General features: G+C 37.4%; 2 protein-coding genes across 2 annotated transcripts in view; one reads left to right on the plus strand and one right to left on the minus strand.

Annotated features, from left to right (window-relative positions):
- Positions 1 to 15,591, minus strand: part of LOC140156642 (U3 small nucleolar RNA-associated protein 14 homolog A-like) — a 47,962-nt gene extending 32,371 nt beyond the window's left edge. The window contains 7 exon segments of the mRNA XM_072179577.1: positions 201 to 323; positions 2,092 to 2,247; positions 3,078 to 3,220; positions 3,929 to 3,996; positions 6,803 to 6,870; positions 8,568 to 8,676; positions 15,476 to 15,591. Of these exon segments, the coding sequence (XP_072035678.1) occupies positions 201 to 323; positions 2,092 to 2,247; positions 3,078 to 3,220; positions 3,929 to 3,996; positions 6,803 to 6,870; positions 8,568 to 8,676; positions 15,476 to 15,501 (693 nt within the window). The 5' untranslated portion in view covers positions 15,502 to 15,591.
- A 265-nt stretch (positions 15,592 to 15,856) lies between these two features.
- LOC140156227 (transmembrane protein 50A-like) lies at positions 15,857 to 23,403 on the plus strand. The gene is made up of 7 exons (XM_072179226.1): positions 15,857 to 15,938; positions 17,161 to 17,467; positions 18,568 to 18,680; positions 20,751 to 20,818; positions 21,522 to 21,614; positions 22,047 to 22,113; positions 23,299 to 23,403. Exons 2-7 carry the CDS (start codon positions 17,369 to 17,371, stop codon positions 23,342 to 23,344), a joined length of 486 nt encoding a protein of 161 aa, XP_072035327.1. The 5' UTR covers positions 15,857 to 15,938; positions 17,161 to 17,368; the 3' UTR covers positions 23,345 to 23,403.
- Positions 23,404 to 27,043: the final 3,640 nt, after the last annotated feature.

Below are 27,043 nucleotides of genomic sequence, written 5' to 3' on the forward strand. Positions count from 1 at the left end.
AATTTTTTTGCAAAAAAAGAAAGAAAAATGTCTAGGGTCCGGCATATTTTTAGGGTCGGTCAGGTTATGCCAATCAAACAATTTTTTTAGGCCTTAGAGGGTACAGGTATTGGCTGCTGGTTTTAATTTTGACATATTTGTCGTTGTTTAGGATATCAGAGATGAAAATAACTGGTACCTCAATTCTGTCTGTATATTACCTCTTTGAGACTCATGGCTTTGAGGGCGTCCTCTTCCGCTACACTCAAATCTTTGCCCTTCTGTTCTCGGTGCTTACTCCCTTTGAGAAGTTGGTATACCTGCTGTTCCAGTGATGTAGCAGGCTAAAATTGACACAAAACATATTAATTATTTTCAACTTTCACCAGTAATTTTACATAGAAATTTTTCTTTTAAGGCGAATCGGAGCGGTGCCTGAGCTATAGTTTGATCAGCTTGTAATCGGCGGGCCATGTAACATCACGGATTAATATCACTATATTTTATTTCGAGAATTGTCTTGTGACATTTTGCCAGAAGCATCACAAATTATCTATTCAAGTCCTCTACTTTGTCTACTTTTTTCAACAAACACATTATAGACCAGACAGTTAAACTATATCACTCTTAACGTGGGTCTATTTTTGGCGTAGTGGTACAAACCCAACAATTCCCGCCGATTACAAGATGTTTGTGCTCACATATTGAGAAAAATGCAAATATCTGATTATCAAAAAAAATCACATTTTCTAATTTAGCAAATTACTTTAACACCCTCTTATGAATCATTTATCATATTCTAAGTGAACCATGGGGAGAGCAGAAGTTTGAATTCAATCTACACATGTTGCGAGCTGGGCTATTCCAGGTGAAATCCATACACCCCCTATGGAAGATGTGACTATTATCTCCCACACAAGGGGTGTGCATTTCAAATGGGGCTATTTGAATGGGCAACTCCTTTTGAAATCTACACCACCTGTGTGAGAGATTAAGGCCATTGCTTCCATAGGGGTGTGGGTTTCAACTGGAATAGCCCTTTGAATTCAGACATTCAGATTTTGCCCAAGCCAATACCCTAGCAAGCTTTATCGGCAATGGTGTCATGCACAACATTCTGTGAAAATGATATTGGATGTGTGTATTGATGAGAAAGTCTTACTTGCTAAGTTTTACCTTTTCCAAAAAAGCGTTTTTGACTTACACATTATTTTTTGTCATTTAAAAATCCTATTTAATTATTACTACAGGATTTAAGGTTTTTGGCACATTGCCAATTTCTCAAAATAGCCAAACTTTTGAAAACACAGATTGTATTAAAACATGTTTTTCTCTTTTTTTTGCAAGACCAAATGTTGTTTGTTTTTAAGAAAAGAAAAAGAAACCATCTCAAGTATGGGAACACAAATAGGCTGTGCTCTAGCAGGGCAGCTCCGATTTAGCCGTGCTACCCTTTTTAATTCTAGCTGCGTTGTCTGGTTGGGACAGTTCCCAGGTTGGCTGCAGCCTGTGTGGCCAATGTATTTTGAAGGCTACAGCCAGAGTGGGGTGCATACGGATTATATCTGCTTGGGTGCATATTTGCTCTACAATACTTATTCCTATTGTCCACTTTGTATAGTCCAGGCCTATAGGCCTAATGTATCTACCGCCAGTCAGCAGCACTAGCTTTGAAGTTCAGTGTGTGCTGCATTGGCTTAGCATTATTTCTTGTGTGTACATATGCGCCATGTTGATCACATGCGTAAAAGTATGTACACGCACCAAGTAATGCTAAGCTAAAGCAGAACATGCTGAACTTCAAAGCTAGTGCCGCTGACTTGAGATAGATATATAGACTATAGTAATAAGGATTTGTGGTATTTCTGGGCTATTTACTATTTGCACAATAAGCCTTTTATGCCTTAGATCCAATTCACTGGGTCTTGGATAGGGGTCGCAAGGTAAGTGGAAACAACACACTATAGGTTAGCGCACAGCCAAATGCATGTAGCAGGGCAAACCTTGTGTTGGCTGCGCTCAGATTAGAGCACAGCAAGAGCAGGGCGCCCCTGCTGGAGCCCAACCAATTTGTGCTCTTGTGCCTAAAACAACTCAACCTATGAATAATACCTTAAATTTCTTGACAAACGCCTCGGTGCTTTGTAATCGAGCACTTTCTTGATTGAGAGGAAACGATAGGTGCTCAGCTTTACGGTTGCTATTGACGACCTCATCCCATTTGGAGACATCTTTGCTGGTAGCCTGGTAGGCTAACGTACGCTGGATCTGAAATGAGTGAAAAGCAAAACACACCGGTTAATCCTGTGAGAACTACCTGGCTAAAATGAACATTGTGTTCAATTTTGAATCAATCAAGGAAGGTATTAATAAGAAAGCCTAGTCATAATTGGCAATTGAAATGAGCATTTCAAGTTACCAACCAATCAGAAATGCTGTTAGATGACCAGTACGGTTGCTAATAATGATCTCATCCCACTTGGCAATGCTGGTTTTTAGACTGCTGCCAAAGTTTTACTTTTTCCAAATCCCCTGAGGAAGACTCAAAACACAATGTTTTATGAGATAAACACAAGGCCAGATTTAACTTTACAAATAGGGGGCCTACTATAAGATCGACAGTGGCGGCGGAAGCATTAAAATTTAGATGAGACAAGAACATTTTGCTTGGACATTTGCCCGCGAAGCACACATAAAATTTTTTATTTCAGACTATTTTAGGCAAAAATGAAGGTAAATGGCCAGGGTGCGTGAAGTGTGCAAAAAATTCAATTTTACCATATTTTGGTCAAAAAAATGAACATGCACAGAACAATTTTGGAGCCTCCAAATTTTTGGGGGCCCTGGGCCTGGGCCCATCTGGCCCAATGGTAAACCCAGCCCTGGATAAACATTTGTCAACTTGATGGATTCCTCTGCAAATTATGCAAATTCAAAATCTAACATGAGGCAGCCATTAATATTGCACATATCGTCATTGGCCCCTGAACATGTTTAAAGCAAAACCACTTATAGTAACCTATTGGCAGTTTTGATTTAAACATGTTCAAGGGCCAAAATAACATAGGTACATACGACGATATCGTATGGAACCTCACCTTGTCAGCTTCATGCTTGTACAAAGGAGTCTTCAAAGTTGGGGTTTTCTTCTGGAAGTTGTTGAGCTGCTTACGGATGTCGGAATGGGCTGCTGTATTCTTTAATGTCTTCACCAACTCATGAACCTTGACCCCTCTCTCATCTAGATAAGAAAATGAATGAAAAGTCTTTAAAGGTGGATGCCCTGATTGGGCTATTGTACTTGAAATACATACAACCCCTAAGGAAGACATGACCTTTTAAGGTATTTTTAATATTAAAATATTAAACGCAACTTAAGTTATAAGCGCAAGATGACAGGGATGTTGAGAGTGACTTACTATCAAAATATCACATGCATAAAAGTTGAACATGAGGGCTTTATAAGATAGATGAACACAAGGACACTACATAGGCCTTTGTTACACCTTTGTTTTATCATTTTTTCTTTATTACTTTTTATTTTTCTCTTACTCAAATGCCCACCAAATGTATGGTGGTAATGAACATTGCATCATGTTGCATTATGTCACATAAGCAACATGCTAAGGAATGTGTGGAATGCGGGCTAAGTATGCAAGTTGTGAACTTGACATTCACAGGGGTACTGGTGTAAGGTACATATATTATGTCATGAAAGGGAATTTATATTTGTTAACACCGACTCAGATTATTTTTTCAAAATCTACAATGTACATGTAACCTTTTTTGGGGACACTCGGTATATTAGTTTAACATGGTTGTGCACTAGGCTTTTTTGACATGTATGTGTTTTGTTTTGCTCCTTATGTTTGCTTAGATCTCAATTTCATTGTTACTGACTTTGGTCTGATAGATCATTTCACATTATATTGATTGAGTTATCATTTACCTGTAACTTTGTTGAGATGGAATTCTGACACCTCTGTAGCGGGTTCTGACCTCTGCTTAATTTTGGATCTGAAACCAAGGGGAAAGTGAAAGTCAATAACATTGCATATGATTACCATACTAATCAGCCTAAATACTAAAACATGCAGTAATTTTGCCCACTTGATGTGCCATTTTTCTTACCTCCGTACATATGAATTTGGTGTCAAATTAAAGCTTAATTTCTTGAGATTCCAATATTTTTATTGGCTTATGGTGCAATCCGCTTTTTTTTGTGCTATTTTGTGACGAAAAAAAGAAGTAGGAATGTTAATTAAAACTGTGGATTTTTTCATTTTGAGCAATTATTGTCCTTGTGTCAGAGATTAAGGTCATGTCTGGATTTCAACTGGAATAGGCCATTTTTGCCCAAGACAACCCATTTTTTCCTCCTAAATCCAACTTACCTTTTCTTGATATCTATTGAGCTAAATTCGGGCACCCGGGCAGGAAATACCCTGCCCGGGTAATGTAATCTCGGGCGGGTACCCGCAAGCCTGCCTGAAAATCCCTGGCTTAGTTTAAATCCAATTTACCTTTTCTTGGCATCTATTGAGCTAATCGCTTTCATTAGTTTAAATCCAACTTACTTTTTCTTGGCATCTATTGAGCTAATCGCTTTCATTAGTTTAAATCCAACTTTCCTTTTCTTGGCATCTATTGAGCTAATCGCTTTCATTAGTTTAAATCCAACTTACCTTTTCTTGGCATCTACTGAGCTAATTTCAGGCACCCGGGCAGGATATTTCCTGCCCAGGTAATGTAATCTCGGGCGGGTACCCGCAAGCCTGCCTGAAAATCCCTGGCTTAGTTTAAATCCAATTTACCTTTTCTTGGCATCTATTGAGCTAATCGCTTTCATTAGTTTAAATCCAACTTACCTTTTCTTGGCATCCATTGAGCTTATAGATTTAATTAGTTTAAGGTGGTACTACACCCCTTGATAAATTTGTGACTATTTTTGCATTTTTCTCAAAAAAAATAATCACTGGTAACAAGGTTATGTATATTATAGGGCAAAGAATCCAGTTACTACACTGGAATGTCACTGACTCACAACAAGCGTACGTTATTTATGATAAGAAAAGAGGTAGAATGTACCTCATTTCTTAACATATAAATGAACCACTTGTCTAGAATCACTGAAATACAGTGAAGTAACTGGATTCCTTGTCCCTATAATATATCAGTGTATAGTTATTTTTTGGGGAAAATGCCACACAGGCCCTCGAAATCCGCGGTAACGCGGCCGCGCCGTTCCCAGAAAAAAAATTGGAGGTCACAGAAAAGAAAAAAAAAAGTTTTTTTGAAATGTTTTCCTACACACCCACAAACCTTACTGCATGTATTCAAACCACCCAAGCCCAACTAACCTTTAACATAACCAAAAACCCTTGCCCTTACCCCCAAAAGGGAATTGGGGTAGAAATTGATTTCACCTGAAAAATGACAGAAAATCTGACCTATATTTAATGTTTTTAAATGCATTGCATAGAAGTTCACCCCTAATTCTCTTTTGGGGGTTGGGCAAGGGTGTTAGGCTTGGTTGGGTTATATTTATAGTAAGGTTTGTGAGATGGGTTAGAGTTTGTGTAAGGCCAGGAAAAACATGTTATTACAATTTATGCTATAATTACTTGACCATGTCGGAAATGAATCCCACAAGATAATTCTGAAGATGAGGAAGTCCAACACTCAACTCTTGTTCCTTGTTGTATTGGGGCATAAAATGTAGCGTATTTTACACATTACTTTTATCATACAATGCATTCTTCATGCACATTAGTAGGCCCTCCCCCCACATGGGGCCCCCTCCCACATACCCAAAGAGGGGGGTGTCAAAAATTTTATGAATCATCGTTTTTATATTGTTAGAGAATAAATGATAGGATTTTGTCTTTTGCCTATCCAATATCGTGTCATAATGGATGGGCTGGCCAATATTTTGAGTAGTGGATGCCGGCGCAGCCGGTATCCACTACGATAAAAATATTGGCCAGTCCATCCATTATGACACTGATATTGATAAACAAAAGACAAAATCTATCATTATTCTCATTCTTATTCAGTTTTAATGTAATTTTTGCTTTTGTGAGGACATCCCCGTTGTTTTAAATGAACGAAACCATCACGTACATCTAAGCCGCCAAATCGCGTTCTTAGTTCTCTTTGAGGAGCAACAAGCGTGCCGCCGTTGCATGGCATGGTAGCGCCTGACTAATATCACTATCAACTATTGTGAGATATTATACACCAGAAAACCAATCAAATTACGTGAATTCTTTACAAGACGCACCCATTGAATAAGAATGCATTATATATATCAATTTCAGCCATGTAGGCCATGTTATTAGGCAAAGAAAAAACTTTGAAGAATGCCTCTCATGTACTAAAGTATAGGAAACTGAACATTTAAAACAACCTTTTTAGGATGAAGGGAGCATTTTTTTCAAAAACGTCTGAAACAGGCCAAGAATTACTTGAACATAGATATGCATTTTTTATGTCACAAATGGCCTCTTTTGGGGTGCTAAATCTGCTAAAATCGCCTTGGCTCAAACCCTGCGGGGGCTCTGCCCCCTCGTCCCCCGCAGGGGCTCTGCCTCCTCGACCCACATGTCTGAATTAGAGCCTCAGAATGGTGATTTCTTACTTTTAAAAGTCTAAAATCCATGAGCTTTTTAGGCTTTTTGAGCCCCTGGACCCCAAATTTCACAGAAAATTTAAAGCAACATAGTTTTAAGTTCCCAGACAGGAAATATTTTTCCTATACCCTGATGCCACATTAGTCACAAAATTTATCAGGGGGTGTAGTACCACCTTAAATCCAACTTACCTTTTCTTGGCATCCATTGAGCTAATAGCTTTCATTAGTTTGGAATGTGTAGATTTAGAATCGTGATCCTGTAAAACAAGATATAAACACATAACATTCATAATATTATATAATGTTGTAGTATGCAAGGGCAGGGGTATACACAAACAAAGGCCATTTACAAATTGCTCCTGGTTCATGAGACATTGCCCAGTTTGGTTCATAGCATTCATAAGCTGTTGTCCCCCATCATTCACAATGAAGGAACATACTCACTAAATCTTGCATATGACCAGCCACTACAAAGAACTGAACACTCTAGAGATGAGAGTAGGAGTGTTGCTTATTCATCGCATTACTGATGAAGTCATACCATCAGCTGATGATACGTCTAAAACATGAGTAAAATACCAGACTTGTACAACAAAATTAATTTCTAATAGAATGATATCTAACAGTCCTGGTGAACTTATTCAAAGAGATAAAAAGATTTCTATTTTTAGATCTGTGACAATTTCCAATATTGCATCTTGTGTAAGTTTGACCATTTTCTTCATAGTTATATTTCCAATAGCACAAACAAACAGTGTCACTCTAAAATAGTAATTTGGGGGAAAATTTAACAAAATTGCGTTGCGAAAATTCCGCGAAAATCGCGGAATTCGGAGGTAAAGCGGAAAACGCATTTCTAAGAAAGAAAAAAAAAGAAGCAAAAATGACCTAGAAAAAGAAAAAAAAATACAATTTTCACAGCTCGCGTATCCCACAATCCTTTGCGCGCCCGACTAAAATTAGCTCTTGGGGCTTTCCCGGCCTTTTGAACGTGTTTCAACTTGACTCGCTAGATTCTTGTGAAATTTTATTATGTCAGAAATGTGCTAAAATTACAAAGCGGAGAAAAGCGGAATTTAGCATTTGTAAAGCAGAAAATTCTTGGCTTTAGTTTAAAGTAAGGGTGTGAGTGAGTCCCGGGAATTCAAGTCCCGGCTGTAAAGCCTATTACGGTACCGAAATTTATTTTTTTTGGTTTTGTAGTATCCTAGACCTGGACCTAAATGCTAGGATCATTCATGGTTGACCTAAAAAAATGCATGATTGTTTGTGTTTTTAATATGAAAAGTGATAATTTTCATTCATGTTATACTCTATAAATGATTTCAAAATGGATTCAAATTCAATGCATTTTGAAATCAGTAATTAGAGTACGACAGGAATACAAATTATCACTTTTCATATTAAAAACACAAACAATCATGCATTGTTTTAGGTCAACCATGAATGATTCTAGCATTTAGGTCTATAGTGGGAATTCCAATTGAATGAACGCAGCTTTCAATAGCGTGACAAATTTTTGCATACACTGTGCGATGTACGCCAGCGTGTGCGACTGTGCGTGAGTAATGCGGAAGTGAATCCAACCATGTCAACACACTCGTGATTGGTTAGCATGGTATCCAAGGTCGTGCGTTCGTGTTGTAGTTTGAAATACGCGATATACGATCGCGGTTGGATTGAGTGCAGCTGTTGAAAGCTGCGTTCATTCAATTGGAATTCTTACTATAGGTCCAGGGATACTACAAAACCAACAAAATCTATAAATTTAAATTTCTTCTTTTTTTTTTTTTTTTTTTTTCAATTACCGCCCGAAAAATGCACTGGGTACCGGGCACAAAATTACCGAAAATCACACCCCTAGTTTAAAGGAGCCAACTGCCTCTTAACTTTTGTTTTGGCTTATTTAATTAATACCAGAAACAATTTTTGTGCATAACTGATGGTTGCTTACCTCGTCTCCATCCTCATCCTCATCCATCTCCCCATCTTCATCTTTCTCCTCCTCATCTTCACTGGCACTGATGTCATATTCTGGTTGTAAGTCATCCTCATCCTCAGGCCTGTTAAAGAGGAAACAACTCTTATTCATTAGGCCTTGTTATCGACTGGCATATGTGTCGTATTATCGTCGATATGACCCTAAATCCGACATGTCAAAATAAATTGTCCAAGAATATTGTGATATGTAAGGACAAGGTTGTACCTGCCCACATCCTAGTATAAACACCAGGTATAAGCATTCAGTATATTGCTGGTACCGGGTCATTCCATGCCAACTCAGACAGGGGCAGTGTTTGAAATAAGCACTTATCCTCTTGTCCAAAAATCACTGGGGACAACCATATTGAGCCTATGTACTTATCCCTGGACAACCACTATTTGGCACTCAAAAACATGACATATATTTTGGGGACAACCAAAATCTTTTGAGGACAAGCAGAATTCATGCTTTAGTTGTCCTCGGGACAACCTCCATATTTTCATTATTCAGGGGTGTGAGTGACCTCTATTAAAAAAGAGGAACTTTGTTCACACAAGACGAAAAAAAGAGGAAAAGCACTGAAATATGCTCAAAATGGGCTGAAAATGAAAGAAAAAGCTAAAATTTTGCCTCAAAGAAATTGCCAAAAAAGAGGAATTCCGCTTAAAAGGGGAGATTTCACACCCCTGATTATTTCGGACACTGGACAGGGGTGTACAGCATACCTCATGGATTTTTTTCTTAGTTTGGGTATGGATAGATATCAATGAGAAATGAAAAACCTGAAAATTTGAGCCTCTAACTTGTTTCTATTTTCACAGAGTCATCAATTTGAAATTTACCGGGGGTCAGCATGAATAATGTGTCGTCGTGCAAAAGTCCAACTTTAGGGGGCCATTTCTTCCAAACTACACCCCTAGAACATTCAAATTCTCTACTCTGGGGTTTTTCAGGGTCTGAGCTCAATTAGATATCCCTGGGGCTGATCAAGAATGACAATTTATTATTTCAGTCATAACTTGACCCCTGAAAATCAATGTCACCCATTGAGCACCAACTAAATTCAGCCCAACTCCAGGGATGTGCACCGCAGCACCTCTTCAATTTTTTTCTTTTTCTGTGTGGTGGTAGATATTGATGAGAAAGTAAAATCCTGAAAATTTGAGCTTCACACTCTATTTCGTTTTCCCGTAGCATCAATTTGAAATTTAGGGGGGGTCAGCATAAAAATGTGTCGCAACGCGAAAGACGATGTTTGGAGGTCCATGAATGTATAAAGGGAACCCTTTACAACTTTGAAAAGTATGTATCCTGTGATACTTATTTGTGTAGAATTCAAATCTGGCATCAGAAAACTTGTAACTCCTTTACTTTAAAAGATATAGGGCCCTCAAAATGCAACCGTCCATTCAGGACCAACCGAGGGGGGGTCAGAACTCTAAGTAAAAATAATTTTTCTGTCCATTTTTTTGCCAGTCAGAGCCCTTTGGTAGGACATTACTCTTATCCCATATTAAGCCTATTAGAATATTTTTAGCTGAGATATTACCCATGCAAAACTACAATTTTATATTTTTTGTACATTTTGACACCCCTGAAAACCAATGTCAGACATTTTGCCCCACCATCAACTTCAGGTATGTTGAAAATATGTTCTTGGACAACATTTCTGAGAAATAGTGGCTTTTAAAGTACAGGAGTTACAAGTTTTCTGGTGCCAGATTTGAACTCTACACAATTAAGTACCCCAGGATACATACTTTTCAAAGTTGTAGGGGGTTCCAATTATACAAGAGGTGCTGCGGTGCACATCCCTGGAGTTGACATGGAATGGCTCATCATAGAATGGGAAGCGGCAACATTCTGAATAAGGACTCAAATGCTTTCAGCAGGAGAATCAGGAAAGCAATCTACATTCGTAATTTGGGGCCAAAGCAATCAACCGCAACAAAGGTCTCGTATCTCTCGATCACGTATACGATCCACTGCTCAAAACAAACACATCATCACTTCCAGGAAATGTCAACAAGCCGTTTCGCGGGAAAAGCAGTGGACCAAGTCACTTGTGATCAAGCTGTCAGTCTAGATGGCGAAAGCTGAAGTACTAGCGAGTACTTTTTCAATGGATTTGTCAAACAAAAATGTTTGAATTATTCATCTGCAATCCTATAATTGCATCTATTTACTCCAACTAATATAGTTTGCTAAAGAAAGATATTTCCCACCACTGTGTAAGGCACATTGTGTGGGTCTATTATTTAGTTTTGTCAGAATATCTGATTTGATTTCACCTTTTTTCACAACTGCCAAAATGTCCAACTAGTACTTCATTTCTAATAATAACCAGCCGAAATAACCAATATTTCTATTGTGGCTTGCAAGTTGATTTGACAAAATTGGTAGTCGGAAATTCAGAATGAAACATGGTGCAATTAAGGAGGTACTACACCCTGGCCAATTTTGTGCCTATTTTTGCATTTTTCTCAAAAATTATAGCGCATTGGTGACAATTAAGATATGCATGGGGGGGGGCAAGGACTACAACTATTGCTCTGAAAATTCAGTTTCTCAAGGCAAGTAGTTATTGATTTATTGATCAAATACTGGTTTTCCCTCATTTTTGACTGCAACTCCACAACTGCTGTCTGTGCCGAAATAAGCTGAGCTGGTAGAGGGGAGCGTGGCTGGGCGGTTAAGGTGTTGGACTGTGAATCCAAGGGTCACGGGTTCGAATCCTAGGTCCGCCTGAGCATGCTGAGCTCGGCTGGCTCTTTGTGTTCTTGAGCAAGGCACTTCACTCTAACATACTTGCTTAGTGCTTCGGAGGGCACTTTAAGCTGTCGGTCCTGTGTACATGTATTTCTGACATTAATGTAGTGTGCATGTTAAAGAACGTCACAGGCTATTATTCGAAAAGAGCAGGGGATCATCCCGGTCATGTTGACTGTACTTCAAAAATACACTCATCTAGCTACTCTAGGTTCCAGAGCAAAAATAAGTACAGCTTGTCTGTATGCCCAGCCAGGTCACATCACACTTCCTGTGTGACGTGCCCAGAACTGCAATACATTTTCGGAAGCGACAGACAAATTGCAGGACAGCGTGCCAATTTAAGCTTCCTGTAATATCTATTGCACATAACATACGAAGTCACAAACTTATAAACTTCAATATGAACTTCAAATACACCAGACCAGCTGTTAATCATTACCGTACTGATCCTTCAGAACGTTTTGCTCTTGCAGCTGTTTGATGTTATACCTGGTCCCATGTACCCATACCTAGTGTATGGGTACATGGTATAACCAGGCATTCAAACAGCCACGGAGAGAGCTGTCAAAGAGTGTATATTTCAAAACATGATAACTGCACCAGTTATAAAATTCCCACACACATACCACTTTTAAAATGCACTCAAAGTCCTTATTCCATATCTGAAAAATATATTCCCCAATTTGTACTTACTTTATTGATAAAAGTCTAAATATCCACATGACAAATTCAGCTGTACATGTCCATTGTATATGTTCACAACATGACCCAAAATCATAACCTTTCAGACCTTAGACACATGCACAAGGCCTTGATAGCATTGCCATGTGCCCAACATGCTGAACAAGAGACTGGTTGAGAGTCCATGTGTTCATTGACCTGCACATGGTCAGCACATGCTTCAACTGCTGATGTGTCATATTTAGTAATGTCATGATATCAACCTCATAGTCACAGTCTCTGTTCTTTGGGGTATTGGTAGAATAACACATGTCTTTATGAAAGGTCAAAAGTTAGGGATTGTTTTGTCAGACATTTTGAGAGCTAGATTTGATCAACACCATTTGAAGCATGTTGTAGCTTACATGTACAAGCAGGACACATAATTTCAGGATATTGACTACAAATTTGGACCAATAAATTTCCAGAGACATAATACAACCAAGGAAGCTTACTTCAAAGATGTAAAGGGCAACAGTGACATGGTAAGTGAAATAATTAGGGAAGAATACCTTGGTGTACATTTGAAATGTAATTTCTGGTTTTTGTACATGGTCGCATGTCATAAGTTGGGTATGCAAAAAGGGTGGAGGGATTACACTTTTCTGAAAATTGCGATACAAATTTGATTGGCTTTCCGTAACCCCATATCCTACAGCAGTGGTTGATACCTCATTTTAAGCCTAATTTTATACTCTTTCAGTCTACTGAAGCATATAATTATATATTATTCAGTAAAAAAAATCACATCAGTTGAAATGAAAAATGCCAGGGGTGGAGGAGCAGGCGGATGTGGAGCAGGCGGATGCGGGAGTGTGCAATAGGGCCTATGTGAAATTTCACATGTCAGCATGTCAAAACTACTGGTTACGTTTTCAAATCTAGTGAGGGTATGATGTATTGAAAGCTTTGAATGTTGAATTTGTACACCTAAAACAATTACTAACTATTTAAGGTGGTACTACACCCTGTGATAAATTTTGTGACTAATTTTGCATTTTTCTCAAATAAGTAACTACACACTGGTAACAAAAGTTATATGTATATTATAGGGGCACGGAATCCAATTACTTCACTGAAATTTCAGTGATTCAAGACAAGGGGTTCATTATTATGTTAAGAAATGAGGTACATTCTAGCGGTACCTCTTTTCTTATCATAAATAACGTACCGCTTGTCTTGAGTCACTGACATTCCAGTGTAGTAACTGGATTCCTTACCTAATATACATAAACTTTTGTTACCAGTGTGATATTATTTTTGAGAAAAAAGCAAAAATATTCACAAATTTATCAAGGAGTGTAGTACCACCTTAAAGGGTTATATGTTCCTTTTTTTCATTTTTAATGAAACCCTAGTTGAATTTCAGTATTTTTAGCAATATGCTAATGTACATTTCTCTTCTTGATATTCATTTCCTCAACAATAGAATAACCATCTCGCTAATTACTCGTAAAAAGGTCATTGACCTCCACAATGTAATTAACATACGTACAATTATTTTAAATAGTTCATTTCAAGCATTAACATATTGAGAACATATCCTCCAAATCTGATGACATTCTTGCATAAAATAAAAATTTTACAGTCATTTTTGTAATTGAGGTCCGATTTGAGAAAAATGCATTTGAAAATTGAGATTTACATAGACGCCTGTGTATTAATTAATTAGTAATTAAGCATTATCTCAAAAATTAAGCATGTGCTAAGGTTAAAAGTGGGGTTAATTGTTAGAGGTTGTCAATATATACAACATTTCAAAAAATTCATTTTTTGTCATTTTTGACCATGTAATGGAAATTGTACCCAACTTATGACATGCGACCACATGGACTTCATGTCTCCCTATTCCACACATATAGTTTGATGTAAAATGCGACTTCGCTATCTCCATTTTCCCCATCAAAACGTCAGGTGTTGTTTACAATTTTTCCGGAAATGTGGGAAATCGCCAGGCCTTCTTCTGGAAATGCGCAAGGCATTGTGGGAAATTGTCAGATCTGTGCACGTTGTGTAGCCTAAGTTCCTTGGCCCCGATCTCTAAACAATAAACATGGCGGAATAAAATGAGCGTGCGTAAGCAGTTGCAGGACTGGTGGATCGATCAAACCTACATGTACAATATGTAACTCATCGGTCTGACAAGGTCAGGTCATATCCGCGTCATCAGAGTTGGTAAATACGTCATCTGCTTAAGGGCTGGGGTATGAACGTTTGGACAGTATTTATTTTGGGACATTAGAGCACATCAGACATATCGAATTGCATTCTGAATACGAAGAATGTCATTCTGATATCAAATAATTATGTTTTTTGAAATTCGCAATTTAATACACATTTTATGGCAAATCATTAAAAATTGATATTTTTGATATTTAACAGTACTTGAAGTAAACTTTATAAATCTGATGATTTATACTTAAAGTGTATGTAGGTGGGATGAAAAGCCGACGATCAATTGAAAATTTTGACCTTTTGTATTGAAGATATGGATTTTTTTCCCAAAACACCAAAAAAATTAGGTCTTTTTGGGAAAAAAAATCTATATCTTCAATATAAAAGGTCAAAATTTTCAATTGACCGTCGGCTTTTCCTCCCTGCTACATACACTTTAAGAATATATCATTAGATTTATATAATTTACTTGAGGACTGTTATATATCAAAAATTTGAAAAAATATCAAATTTTTATAATTTGTCATAAATTTTGTATTTATATTGTGATTTTCAAAAATGAAAATTATTTGATATCAGAAAGACATGCTTCAGATTCAGAATGCAATTCGATAGGTCTGAGGTGCTCTCATGTCCCACAAAAAATACTGTCAAACGCATAATAAACGCTCATTTTAGATCCCTTAATACACGGATTACGCCATTGTCGTAGCAGAGCAAGAGTAAGGTCTGGACACTTTTCGTGTTCTGGACACAAATTTGTCATAAATATATTGGCGATGTCCAGTATTTATGGACACTTTTTACATACAGGTACGTTTGCTTGTGATAGGGTAGATTCGATAGCTGTACAAATTGTACAAAATATCAATTCGATGCTGACCTAAAATGTTTTACAAAAATATTATATTGGTCCGCACGTTGTGCATGTTTTCAGTTGTTCAACGTTTAGCTTGTCTGTAGTACAGACTGTACGCAGTGTACGCTAATAATACTCATACATATGAAGCCAGCACTAATAAGGAAGAAGAAGAAGACTATATAGGGTATTGGTACACATGCCAGGGGTAAGCTTAACACCATTCTCCTGTCATGCCTGTAAGTGTAACTGGCTGTGACCACATATCACATGATTGTGACTGATCATTGTGATTATTTCAAACTGATGGCTCAATATGTTGGCTTTTTTGTTGATATACCAAAGGACTCACCCTAACATTAGCAGCTGTTCTGTCATTTTCAGGTCTCAAATTTCCCATAAAACACGGAAAACTAGGAGCGGTATACACACGTGTTAATTTTTAAAGAATTTGAAATGGTTACAAGCTTTCTGTAGCTACTCAATATGATGCATCTAAAATAGTTCTTGATTGGACAAACTGCAAAGCACCGCAGAGTTGATGTTTAATTAATTAAAAAGTATTCATCAACAAATTCATTATAATTTACTACATAACAAAAATTGTGACATAAAGTAGCCCTTTCATTAGCTGAATTTTTAACCAATTTTGTAGGCTACTGTATTATTTATGCGTACTGTAAGTTGATGCATTTGTAATTTATTGTTTTCAAAGCTTATAAAACTATATGTACGTGGCTTTAATGCCGTACTCAGTTAGTACTGCAGAAAAAAAATCTTCCGCAGTCGAATTTATTCATAATATTAAATTGAAGGTTTGTTTTGTTTTGTTTTTGTGCATTTACATGATTCAAATGCGTTGTTGTGTTTATTACAATTAAAATATAGTACGTGGAAAATATTTTATTTGTGTCTTGTTGTCGTTGATGGTCATGATGGTGTTATAGTGAGTGTTTAGTCATCAGTGATGATGTCAATTGTCACTCATCATCTCATGACTCCATATCATGAATGTCAATTGCGACAGTCATTGTACAACTACAACTTAACATTCAATGTTACTTGCACTGCGAGTTGCAGGGCTGTCAACTCTCATGCATTGGCCGTGAGTCTCACGCATTCGAGCACTTTCTCACGGTCTCACGGCAAAGTAGTATAATCTCACGCCAAGAGCTGTAAAATTATTAAAATCTTACGCATTATATAAATAAATAGTTGTTTCCCCCCCCCTGCTTTTTACATTCTCGAGCGCTGTGGCTCACTAATCATGGGTCAAAATGAACATTGTAGTCGGCAAACAAATATTCCGTCTCGGTACGACAGTGTCTCACGCCAAGCAATTCCAAAAAGTTGACAGCCCTGGTTACTTGTTTGTTATACTATTTACTATAGAAAAATTATTTAATTTGTGTACATCGTGGAACATTCAACTACGCTTGTTACTCTGCGACTAATCATGCTACACGAGCGTACAACGCTACTCTAAATAAGACTACGCGCCCATATTATTAGCAAGGTTATCTGCGTACAAATTAACAGCTTACTAGTATACGATATACACAAATTAAATAATTTTTCTATAGGCAAAATATTACATTCTCGATCATGAGAGGATAAGTCCGTACCTTCTGCGTATTGTTGCGTCAGCGTACTATTCTTTAGTTAATTTTTTTGCTGTGAAATACAGGTTTAATGAAGAAAAAGGATGACCTCACAGTTGGATTCATCAAAAGTCTTGACCATTCTAAATATGTATACTTTTATAAACCAACAATATAGCGGTTATAAAGGCCCAAAAATTTCAATAATTCCAGGGTTAAGACCATGCCTTCAGCAGGAGGAGCACCTGCAGATAAACCTGTGAGACCGAGCGTTGATCGGCATGGATATTTTTGGCAAAAAAAAAAAAAAAACTAGTGGCGGTCCAATACAATTCATAGCCTCGATTTGAGGCTTCTGGGCTCTGGGATGGTGTGTGTTGTTGTTTTTGTTGTTTTTTCTATTTTTCTATAAATTTTGTATATACATTGATTTCAGATCGCAGCAAGCTGAAGACTAAATCTGTTCACTGATAAGTTACAAGAAGGAATGTGAGGCCATCACAATACATCAAGTATCGTTATACATCTTTAGGTATATTCAAGTAAATCAAGCAGAATACAGACTTGATTCCAGTCTACAATCCAGATACAATTTGCAACCAACACTTGGCTTATAGACTTGAATAAAGTCTCAAGTGTTGATCATGTCCGGGTGTTTGGATCATGTGGAATGCCATAGACCTGAATGGTGTGAGATAGGAGAGAAGAGGAATGCAGTGGCATCTATTGCAGCAGGAGTATTGGTAAGTTAAATACTCTGAGGCTTCAACATAAAAAGTCCAAATTTTGAGATATTTTCTCAAAGTATCAAGAGCTATCTTTAGAACCACTAGGCTTATTTGTATTCATTTTAATGCATATTTCATGCTGATTCTAAATATGGTTATGAAAATTTACCATTCTGAAATTTTTGATTTGTTTACAAAAAATTTGAAACTTGTTGTCTGCAATCGACACCCACATAGAGAGAACTAAAAGGGCATCCAGAAAATTGGTTGGAATGGTTGAGTGATCCTCATGAAAGCATCAATTTCATACAGCAAAGGAATTACTGTACCAGATATGTTCACCCCTGTGTCCTAAACAAAGACAAATCTGTCAAAATTAAAACCTGTAGCCAATACCTGTCCTGTAACCTTTAGCTCTGATTTAAGACATCATTTGTTGAAATTGGTTGAGAATTAAAGAAACGGTGATTGAAACCCCAAGAAGGAACCAAATCAAAAGTTTAATGTTCTAATCAATGGAAAGCACTGCCCTAGTTTTCTTGTTTGAGAACGTTTTGTGTACAAATCAATAGGGCATCCAATGGAGCAGTCTGCAACTTTTGAATTTGCATCTTCCTTGGGATTTTGGATCACCACATCTTTATTTCTTGACTGATTTCAATGAATGATGTCTTAAATCCAAACTAAAAGATTCAGTTGCTGCTGGTTCTAATTAGGACACATTTGTCTTTGTTTAGGGTTCCGGTCCAGGGCTGGATTAAATTACATGAGTTGCTGTCATTTACCCTTGTTACAATCAACTGTCCATGCATATTAAACATCTCTCCTGATGAATATTTATCACCTAATGAATATGTATTTTATGTGTAGTTTTTTGCAGGTTGGTGGATTATGATTGATGCTGCTGCTGTTTACCCAGACAACAAAGATCTGCTCCATGCATATTAAACATCTCATCTGATGAATATTTATCACCTAATGAATAAGTTGGGTTTTTTTGTAGGTAGTTTTTTGCAGATTGGTGGATAATGATTGAAAAGATCTGCTTCATGCATATTAAACAGCTCATCTGATGAATATTTATCACCTAATGAATATGTATTTTTTGTGTGTAGTTTTTTGCAGGTTGGTGGATTATGATTGATGCTGCTGCTGTATACCCACACCAGAAAGATCTCCTTCATGCATATCATACATGTGGAGTGGTATCAACGCTTGCGTTCTTTATGTAAGTTGAAAAGCCTGTGTTTTTTGTGCTACATGTAGATGTGTTTATTCAAAATAAGCTGGGAAAAAAATAAGTGATCAATGCATTGCATTACTCACCTGAACTGCAGTATATAGCCAGGGGTGTAACTAGGATTTTTTGCAGGGGTGGAATTTGCCAAATTTGGGCCCCCCCCCCTCCATTTGATCTAGAATAGCCTAATAACTCCGGGGTTGAGTTCTGAAAATAGTATGTGTGCTACAAATCACACTCTGGCAATGTTAAGGTGGTACTACACCCCCTGATCAATTTTGTGATTAATTTTGCATTTTTCTCAAAAAATAACTACACACTGGTAATAAAAGTTATGTATATTATAGGGGCAAGGAATCCAATTATTTCACTGAAATTTCAGTGATTTTAAGACCAGTGGTTCAGAAATGAGGTACATTCTAGCGGTACCTCTTTTGTTACCATAAATAACGTACTGCTTGTCTTGAGTCACTGAAATTCCAGTGTAGTAACTGGATTCCTTGCCCCTATAATACAGTAAGCCAAAATATTATGGTACCAGTTGTGTTCACCCCTGTATATCCTACATAAAGAGAAATATGTCAAAATTAAAACAAGCAGCTAATACCTGAACTCTTTAGCTTTGATTCAAGACCTTATTTGTTGAAATTGGTTGAGAATTAAAGAAATGGTGATTAAAAACCTACCGAAGAGACGAAATCAAAAGTTGCACTTTTGTGTTCTCATCAATGAAAGCATGACGCTAGTTTTAACGTGCTAATCAATAATAGTTCCCTTGTTCGCGAACGGTTTGTGTACAAATCAATAGCGCATGCAATGGAGGAAACAGCAACTTTTAAATTGGCACCTTCCTTGGGGTTTTGGATTGTCGTATCTTTATTTTTTAAGCAATTTCAACGAATGAGGTCTTAAATTTGTTATTATTATTATTATTATTATTATTATAAAACATTTATATGGCGCTCCACAAAGCACAGAGCGCCTTACAAGAAAACATATATACAAAATCAATGCAAGCAAATATACAAAGCAATTCCAAAAATTGAAGCAATAACATACAAAAACAAGCAGCAAAACTAATCTGGATAAAGATGGGTTTTGAGCATGCGCTTGAACCCAGACACCGACTCCACCTCTCTGATCTCAGTAGGGAGCTCATTCCATACTTTGGGAGCACCTATGGCAAATGAAGCATCCCCAGCCTTTCTAAAAGAGCGAGGAACCCAAAGGCGGGTGAGATCAGATGAGGAACGAAGCCGAGATCTGAGACCAAGCGCAACACTACTATTCAAGAGATAAATTAGATTAATCAGGTAACCTGGAGCTTGAGCATTAATGCATTTGAAAATGTACAGAAGTAATTTGAAATGAACCCTTTTATACATAACTTTTGTTACCATGTGTTATTATTTTTTGAGAAAAATGCAAATAGTCACAAATTTATCAAGGGGTATAGTACCACCTTAAGGGTAGACGAGGTATTGTTGGTCGAAGCAACCTAAAAATCAATTTTCATTATCTAGATCAATATATTATTGAAAAATAACACCTTGATGTTTTGCAAAAGTTCATTCTACAAATCTTATACTTTGCAAACTTGCTTAATTTATTGTTGTAAATGAGTTATGTACGTTTTACAAAAGTGTTGTTGTTTCAGCCCTCTTTACAACGTAACTCAAGAACCGCAGGACGTATAAAAGTATCTCTGTGATATTTTATTTCCTCTACACACTCGCTATGAATTGAGCAATACAGTTTTTGCCAAAGCTCACTACCATTCGTAAGATGCTGTGAACTGCCAAATCACAACAGTTTAAAATAATTAATAACCTTAAGGTGGACTATCAGGTGTGCTATAATTGCACTCGGTAAGAAGTTTAGGAATTGAGGTGTGCTATAAACCGCACACAGACAAGCGATTTGAGGTGAGCTCGATGAATACAGTATTTTCAGCAGTTGCCCTCATCTACTATAATCAAGGGTTTGGTGCAAGAAAGGTGCTATAGCTATTACAGATAGGCCTTTCTTGTTTATTTCTACTTCATTTATTTTGTACAGGGTCAATGCAGTTTCTGCTGGTCAAGTCAGAGGTGATTCTTACACAACAGGCTGTATTGGACAAACAGGTGGGTAGTATAAATACACAACTTACAAGAAGAAAGGACCCACTTTTAACACAATTAATGAATGGCAGTTACACATCCTGGCAGAGAAAAACGGCACTTGTTTACATTTTGAGAGCGTACACAGCTTAAACATGAATGTAGAGTTCTGATTGGCTAGTTTAATTTTCTAGTAATCATAACAACAGACAGGTAATCTGATTGGTGGATTACACATCAAAGAAATGATCGACGTATAGTGATCATAATCTCACAAACTTATTTTTCCCTGCTTCCCTTCCTTCCAGAGAAGATATGTTACCCTTCCCAGAATTCTTTGCAACATGATACATCGCTAGACTAATTCCAATCAGCCGTCTACACTACGCATGTAACTAGGATATGCTTCGTAGTGAAAACTGATTAACTTACAGTCCTTATCGTGACAGACTTCTGAAAATATTCAATGCCTTATTTGATCAAATGACACTCCCATTATATTCACACTGGTTCCCTTTCTTTTCATTCTGAGGATTAACTGCTGAATTAACATGGGTCGATAGTCAAGAAATAACACAATTTGAAAGATCCAGATGTGCCCTGTTCATTGAGGTCACTATCGACCCATGTTACACTAGATAACAAGTCAATACAGGAAATTAAAATGGGACAAATGCATTATGGGAAGTGCAAGATAACTTGTGTGCCTTCCTTCCTTCCATTCCAGGAGCACGTATCTGGTTATTCATCGGATTCCTGTTAGCGTTTGCAGCTTTAATTGGCTCATGCTGGATTCTATTTGCAGCCTATGTTGTAAACCGTAAGTACTGTTATTATCATACAATTTAGCATTCCACCGTAACTTGGTAACATGAACTTTTTCCCAATTGTGTTAGATCCATGCATTTTGATGTAGGTCAAGTTGCATCATATACTGTGCAGACTATAGCTACCTATAATTTGGTTCACGTCAAGTTTAGTAGTGACATATGTGCGTATTTTGCTTGCCGCAGTTTTGAATCGCGCGCATAAAGTTAAACGCGGTGAGTGTACATGCACACGTACAGACACGGTTTGTTGTCACGCTTGCAGTGCAACCGCGAAAAAGCATTGACGTCACTACCAAACTTGAGGTGAATCAGGCAGAGGGGAAATAGGCTTTACTATTTAAACAAGGTTACTGACTACGGGCCTATAACCCTTTTACTGAACTTACTGAAAATAAATCATTGTTTTGTTTTGTGTATTACAGAAGACAAAGACAGGGACCCATATCCAGGAGTTGCAATATTTATGCAAAATTTTCTCATCTTTGTCGGGTAAGGCCATAAATCATTTAACCCCATAGGAACTACCTGCCAATTGGCTAAAAAGGAAATTTTCATTATCAATTGGCCCAATCAGCAACATTGTTAGAATTATTTCACCACACAAAAATATTGGGGTGAATTATTTGCAAAGCTCCATTCTGATTGGTGGTTAAAGTGAAGATATCATGTAATTGACCAATCAGAGACAGTGTTAGATCGGCAGGTATTGCTCAGGGGGTTTAACTTATTTTCGCAGTATATTAAAACATTTTTCCTCTTCAAAACGAAAATCTATTTTTTTCTCTCCATTGATTTTGATGAAAAATGAGGTTTTTGTTGAAACGACTTTCTTAGAAAATTGGATTTAGCTGTCATATAGTGTGATGTCAAAATCGATCATTACCAGACCAACTGGTTCACGCTATCTGTGTTAGGAACCATGATCAAAATGCCCATGAACGTTAATTGTGTAGTATCTGCCTCTAAGAGCCAATTTGATTGGTTACAAAAAGTGAAAGGTCTGGGGTTCAGCTCTAACCACTGAGCTCCAACAGAGTGTCCTTGATAAGTGCAGTAATTTACAGTTTAGACGTTTTATCTTCCATGCTGAAGCTTTCATCAGTAATGTTCCAATCTGGCTGTGGTACATTTCATAATCCTCCTATTCTCATCTTCAGAGTGTGTTGTTACATAACATCTGAAAAAAAGTAGTTACCCCCTTTAAATAATGGCCATTATGCAAAAATACAAATCTATAAAATGCGTTGGAAGTAGAATTTATTTCTGCACATTTTGACACCTCATTTGTAGCAATTGACTAAATATTGATGTCACAGCGTACATTTAAATCAATGTAACCCAAGATTTGAAAGTTCAGTAAATGCTACTGGTTTGTATTCAGTATAATCATTGGAAGGAAATCTGTGTAATGATATCGGAGTGTTTTTGTATTGTTGTAAGTGCAACTTTCAAATCTGGACCTTACTACATTAAATTGACTGGTGTGTTATTGTTTTCTGGGCTGTCGTATCAAATGAGGTGTCAAAAATGCGCAGAAATAAAATCCGCTTCCAACACATTTTACAGATTTGTAATACAATAGCCCGTTTTTGAATAATGACCAATTACTTGTTTTGAGATGTTTACATACAAGTTATTTAATGTAATTTATACTTCGTTTATGTTTGTTTACAGAGGACTGGTTTTCAAGTTTGGAAGAACAGAGGAACTGTGGGAGTAATTCTTACAAATTAGTCAAAGTGCAATTTATTTTCTTTACAAAGCATTATAGGATCTTAAGGGATGAGTCTATAGGAATAACGACCAAACAAAGAAATTCTTGTTTAAGCCGTAATATTGTAGTCTTTCAACCCTTTCACAACTTCAGCTGTGTAACTTACAAAAATTCCCGCTAAAAAGTGGTTCTTTTAATTTTAGAAAATACATTAATAATCGCATTGGACTTTTCGTACTGATCGTACTATAAGTGACCACCAGCCTATAATGTTCTAATCACACTATAGACTGGGATTACATGTGACGTCATTGGCAGGCAATTGGTCTCTATTGTTCCTTGTCCGGAAATATGCCCACGCAGTCAGGGACCGTGCTTTTAAAACTCCCGCCAGATCACAATAAGGCCATTGAACTGCGTAGTAGCCATACGTACTCATTGAAGTATAACGGTAGCACGTTCCTTACCGACTCATTATTAATGTGTGGAAAGGGGTCAGGGGGCATTCTGATCATTCTAATCCTTTCTTTTGAGGTCAATAGATAAAAGAAAGGCCTTGAACACAGGTGCCGAGTTGTAGATAATATTTAATCATCAAAGCTGATGGCATAAGAAATTTCGAGGAGGCAGCGCTTATTATTTCTTGTAAACACAATCTAATGTGGTACTCACTACACGTAGAAGGCCGGGCAGGTCTGCAAATTAGTGCATGAAGCTAGTTAAGATATAGCTTTATGTTCAGTTTAATCAATTAAAATACTATGGCTGGATATCAAAAAAATCGCGAGGCATTAAGTATTAATTTTTATATTATTATGACAAAATCCAGTCCCTTCTCAATTGAATAGGCTCCGAGATTAGACTTTCCTTTCCAAAAATAAATTATATGGCCTAGAGGACATGATATAGGCCTAATCTAAACCCATATTCGGTATCCAGAAACCTTCACAGTCTGAGCGGCGCTTGCACTCGCATCGCATTAAACTAGACATTTCGGCTGGTGCCTTCATCACAGGAATCCCCGATCATCACGATAATGGCGCGCGATCACGAACACCCGGCAAGCGGCAGAGCGTTTCAACCAATGACAAGTCTTGATTGTGTCCGTTTGTCTGCAATGCGCGTGCGCCACGCCGCTCATTGCAACCGGCATGGTAGTATGAAACCAGCACAGAGGAGTAAGATATCTTACTCCTCTGTGGAAACCAGCTTTATACTGGCGTGACCCCGGATGTGACGTCACTGTCACATCAGGGTGAAATGTAGTCTCGGTACCAGCCGGTTTGTGCTCCTCCGTCACCGTTAGTGACGGAGGAGCACAAACCGCTGGTACCAAGACTAGGTGAAATGGTATTGAACAACGCAAACCAGCCAAATTTGTCATAAGTTTGAATAGCCATTAGAACAACCGTGAATATAGTGTCAGAAAGTCTTACACATCTTAGTATAACCTTGTCGTTAGTGTGATACTGAATGCAGCGCCATATTTGGAATATATTCATACACGGTGTGGGCAAATAGTTGCTCAAATGTAGGCTAAGTAGGCCTAAATCATGAAAAATCGCTTAATCGGAATAATACTAACCATTAACGGACACTGAGACAGCACTACGATTGAAGATAGAGGTAAGTAAAGATTTTCCTTGTTATAAAAAACAAGGAAAATTCAGTCATTTTTATCACAACGCGATATTTTAAAAAGTACATTTTGAGAGGGCCTACGCTGGTTCTTTTGATTCTAGTGTAAAATCTGTTCATCACATGTAGTCCGATTTGGTATCTATGGTCTCATCAAAGTCTTGAGAACTCTTTTTTGATGTTATGTTGGTTAACAAAACGATACTGTTAAAAATAGCGGTATTTATGCAAGCGGACGTATCTATTGTGTAAAATGCATTGAAAAATTGTCGGCTAAAGAGGGCATAAATTAAAATCGCAAGAGTAATAGCAACAATAACTATCTACATTCCAAGCGGAAACGCTTTTCAAAAACATACCACCTTTTTTGGGCAATCGCTGAAACCGAAATATGAAATTCCAGGCCATCTGTAAAAAAGTGCGTGAGCAGAAATGACCATGAACTTGGGTCACCGAAACAAGTGTTTATATTGGTGTCAGGCCTATCATAGTGATACAACAATTAGCCCCCAATAATGGCTTTCATTTGAACCGTTATTTGTTAAACTGCGGTTTTTACTTTTTGAGAAATCAATGAATGTATCAAAAAACTTTTCGAAAGTCGATTTAAAATGGCATAACCCGTTAATGCAAATGAAGTTTGCTAAACATTCAGAGAATCCTATGCTCTTGTCTGGCTCTGAACATGATATTTCTGTTGTTTTTAGCCTATTTTAGATGAAAACAATTTTGTAATTACAATCCATGTCCATTTGGAAAAATTTTTTTATCAATAGTATAGATTCTAAATGGATGACAGAAAGTACCATGTAACATATGGTACATATGGGTAATCTGCTGGGTGCGGGTGAGTCAAACCCATCTGCTGGGGGGTCTGTCAAACCCAATGTGTTGTCATCCTCGAGCAGAAATTTGTGGAAAAGAATAGGGATTTCACCCAACAGTATGAACCGTGTTTAGGGTCACAAGTTCAGGCTCCATTGATAAAAACAAAAGGCTAATGGCACAATTGACCTGAAAATCCCTGTTTCGGGTTGCAGTGTCAAAGATAAAAACTATATCAAATTTTTTCAGAAAGGTTTCAGAGACTGTTAGTGATTATGGTTGCTACTTTCACATGATCAGTGTTCCAGGTTGCACATGTGAGGGCCTGCTCGAGGATGACAACACATTATAGTATGCAAGTGACTCCCCCCCCCCCTCCTCGGGGGTTACTCTTGTTTGACACACTGGCATGTGACACTTGTATGCCATTTGATAGGGTTGAGCATTAACAAGCAATACAGATACTCAAAATCAGAAGATATCTAACACTTCCCAGAATGCATTTCTTCCATTTCAATTTTCTGTACTGATTTGCTATCAAGTGCAACATGGGTGGATGTACCTCAATGAACAGAGCACATCCAGAGCTTGCAATATGTGTTTCAACCCATGTTTGGCCAGTCTATTCTCAAAATGAAAACAAAGGGAACCTGTATAAAGTAATAGGAGTGTTATTTGATTTAATGAGGTTATTGCGTCGTCATATTGTAAAGGATTCTGGGAAGGGTTTGATATCTTCTCTGCCTAAAAGTATTGAATAATGAAATGCAAACTGAGAAGCAACAATATCCCATAATGCTTTGTTCTACTGTATAAGTGGTAATTTTCGTGAGGGGTTTATTTTCGCGATTAAAGCTCCAACCACAAAAATAACACCTCACGAATATATGCAATAATGTATTACAAGTAGAGGGAAGGACTGGGCAATCGCGAAAATAACATTTGCAAAAATGTATCTCTCACTCCAAATCGTGAAAATAACTGTACACAAAAATTACCACTTATACTTAAGAGGTAACAATTTCCCATGATGCTTTGTAATAAGTGTTTTATTTATCATGAAAGTTTAAATTATGGTATTCTATCCATATTTGTTATGATGGGCAGCCAATAAGTTTGTAGAACAAGTTATAAGACTCTTGCCACTGGTGCATGATTTCAGGATCATTTGAAAGGTTTCATCATTTTGTACAATTTTTTATCTCAGCAAGTCGGTGACGTCAACATGTTGAGGCAGCTGTT

This window comes from Amphiura filiformis, chromosome 7 (assembly GCF_039555335.1).
Source record: "Amphiura filiformis chromosome 7, Afil_fr2py, whole genome shotgun sequence".
Taxonomy (NCBI): domain Eukaryota; kingdom Metazoa; phylum Echinodermata; class Ophiuroidea; order Amphilepidida; family Amphiuridae; genus Amphiura; species Amphiura filiformis.

What these genes read in the sequence shown, in the direction of transcription:
- LOC140156227 (XM_072179226.1), top strand. Translation starts at nt 17,369, where the DNA reads ATGTCCGGGTGTTTGGATCATGTGGAATGCCATAGACCTGAATGGTGT. An exon ending in CTATTGCAGCAGGAGTATTG is followed by an intron (nt 17,468 to 18,567) that starts GTAAGTTAAATA and finishes TTTTGTGTGTAG; the next exon opens with TTTTTTGCAGGTTGGTGGAT. An exon ending in TGCAGCCTATGTTGTAAACC is followed by an intron (nt 21,615 to 22,046) that starts GTAAGTACTGTT and finishes TGTGTATTACAG; the next exon opens with AAGACAAAGACAGGGACCCA.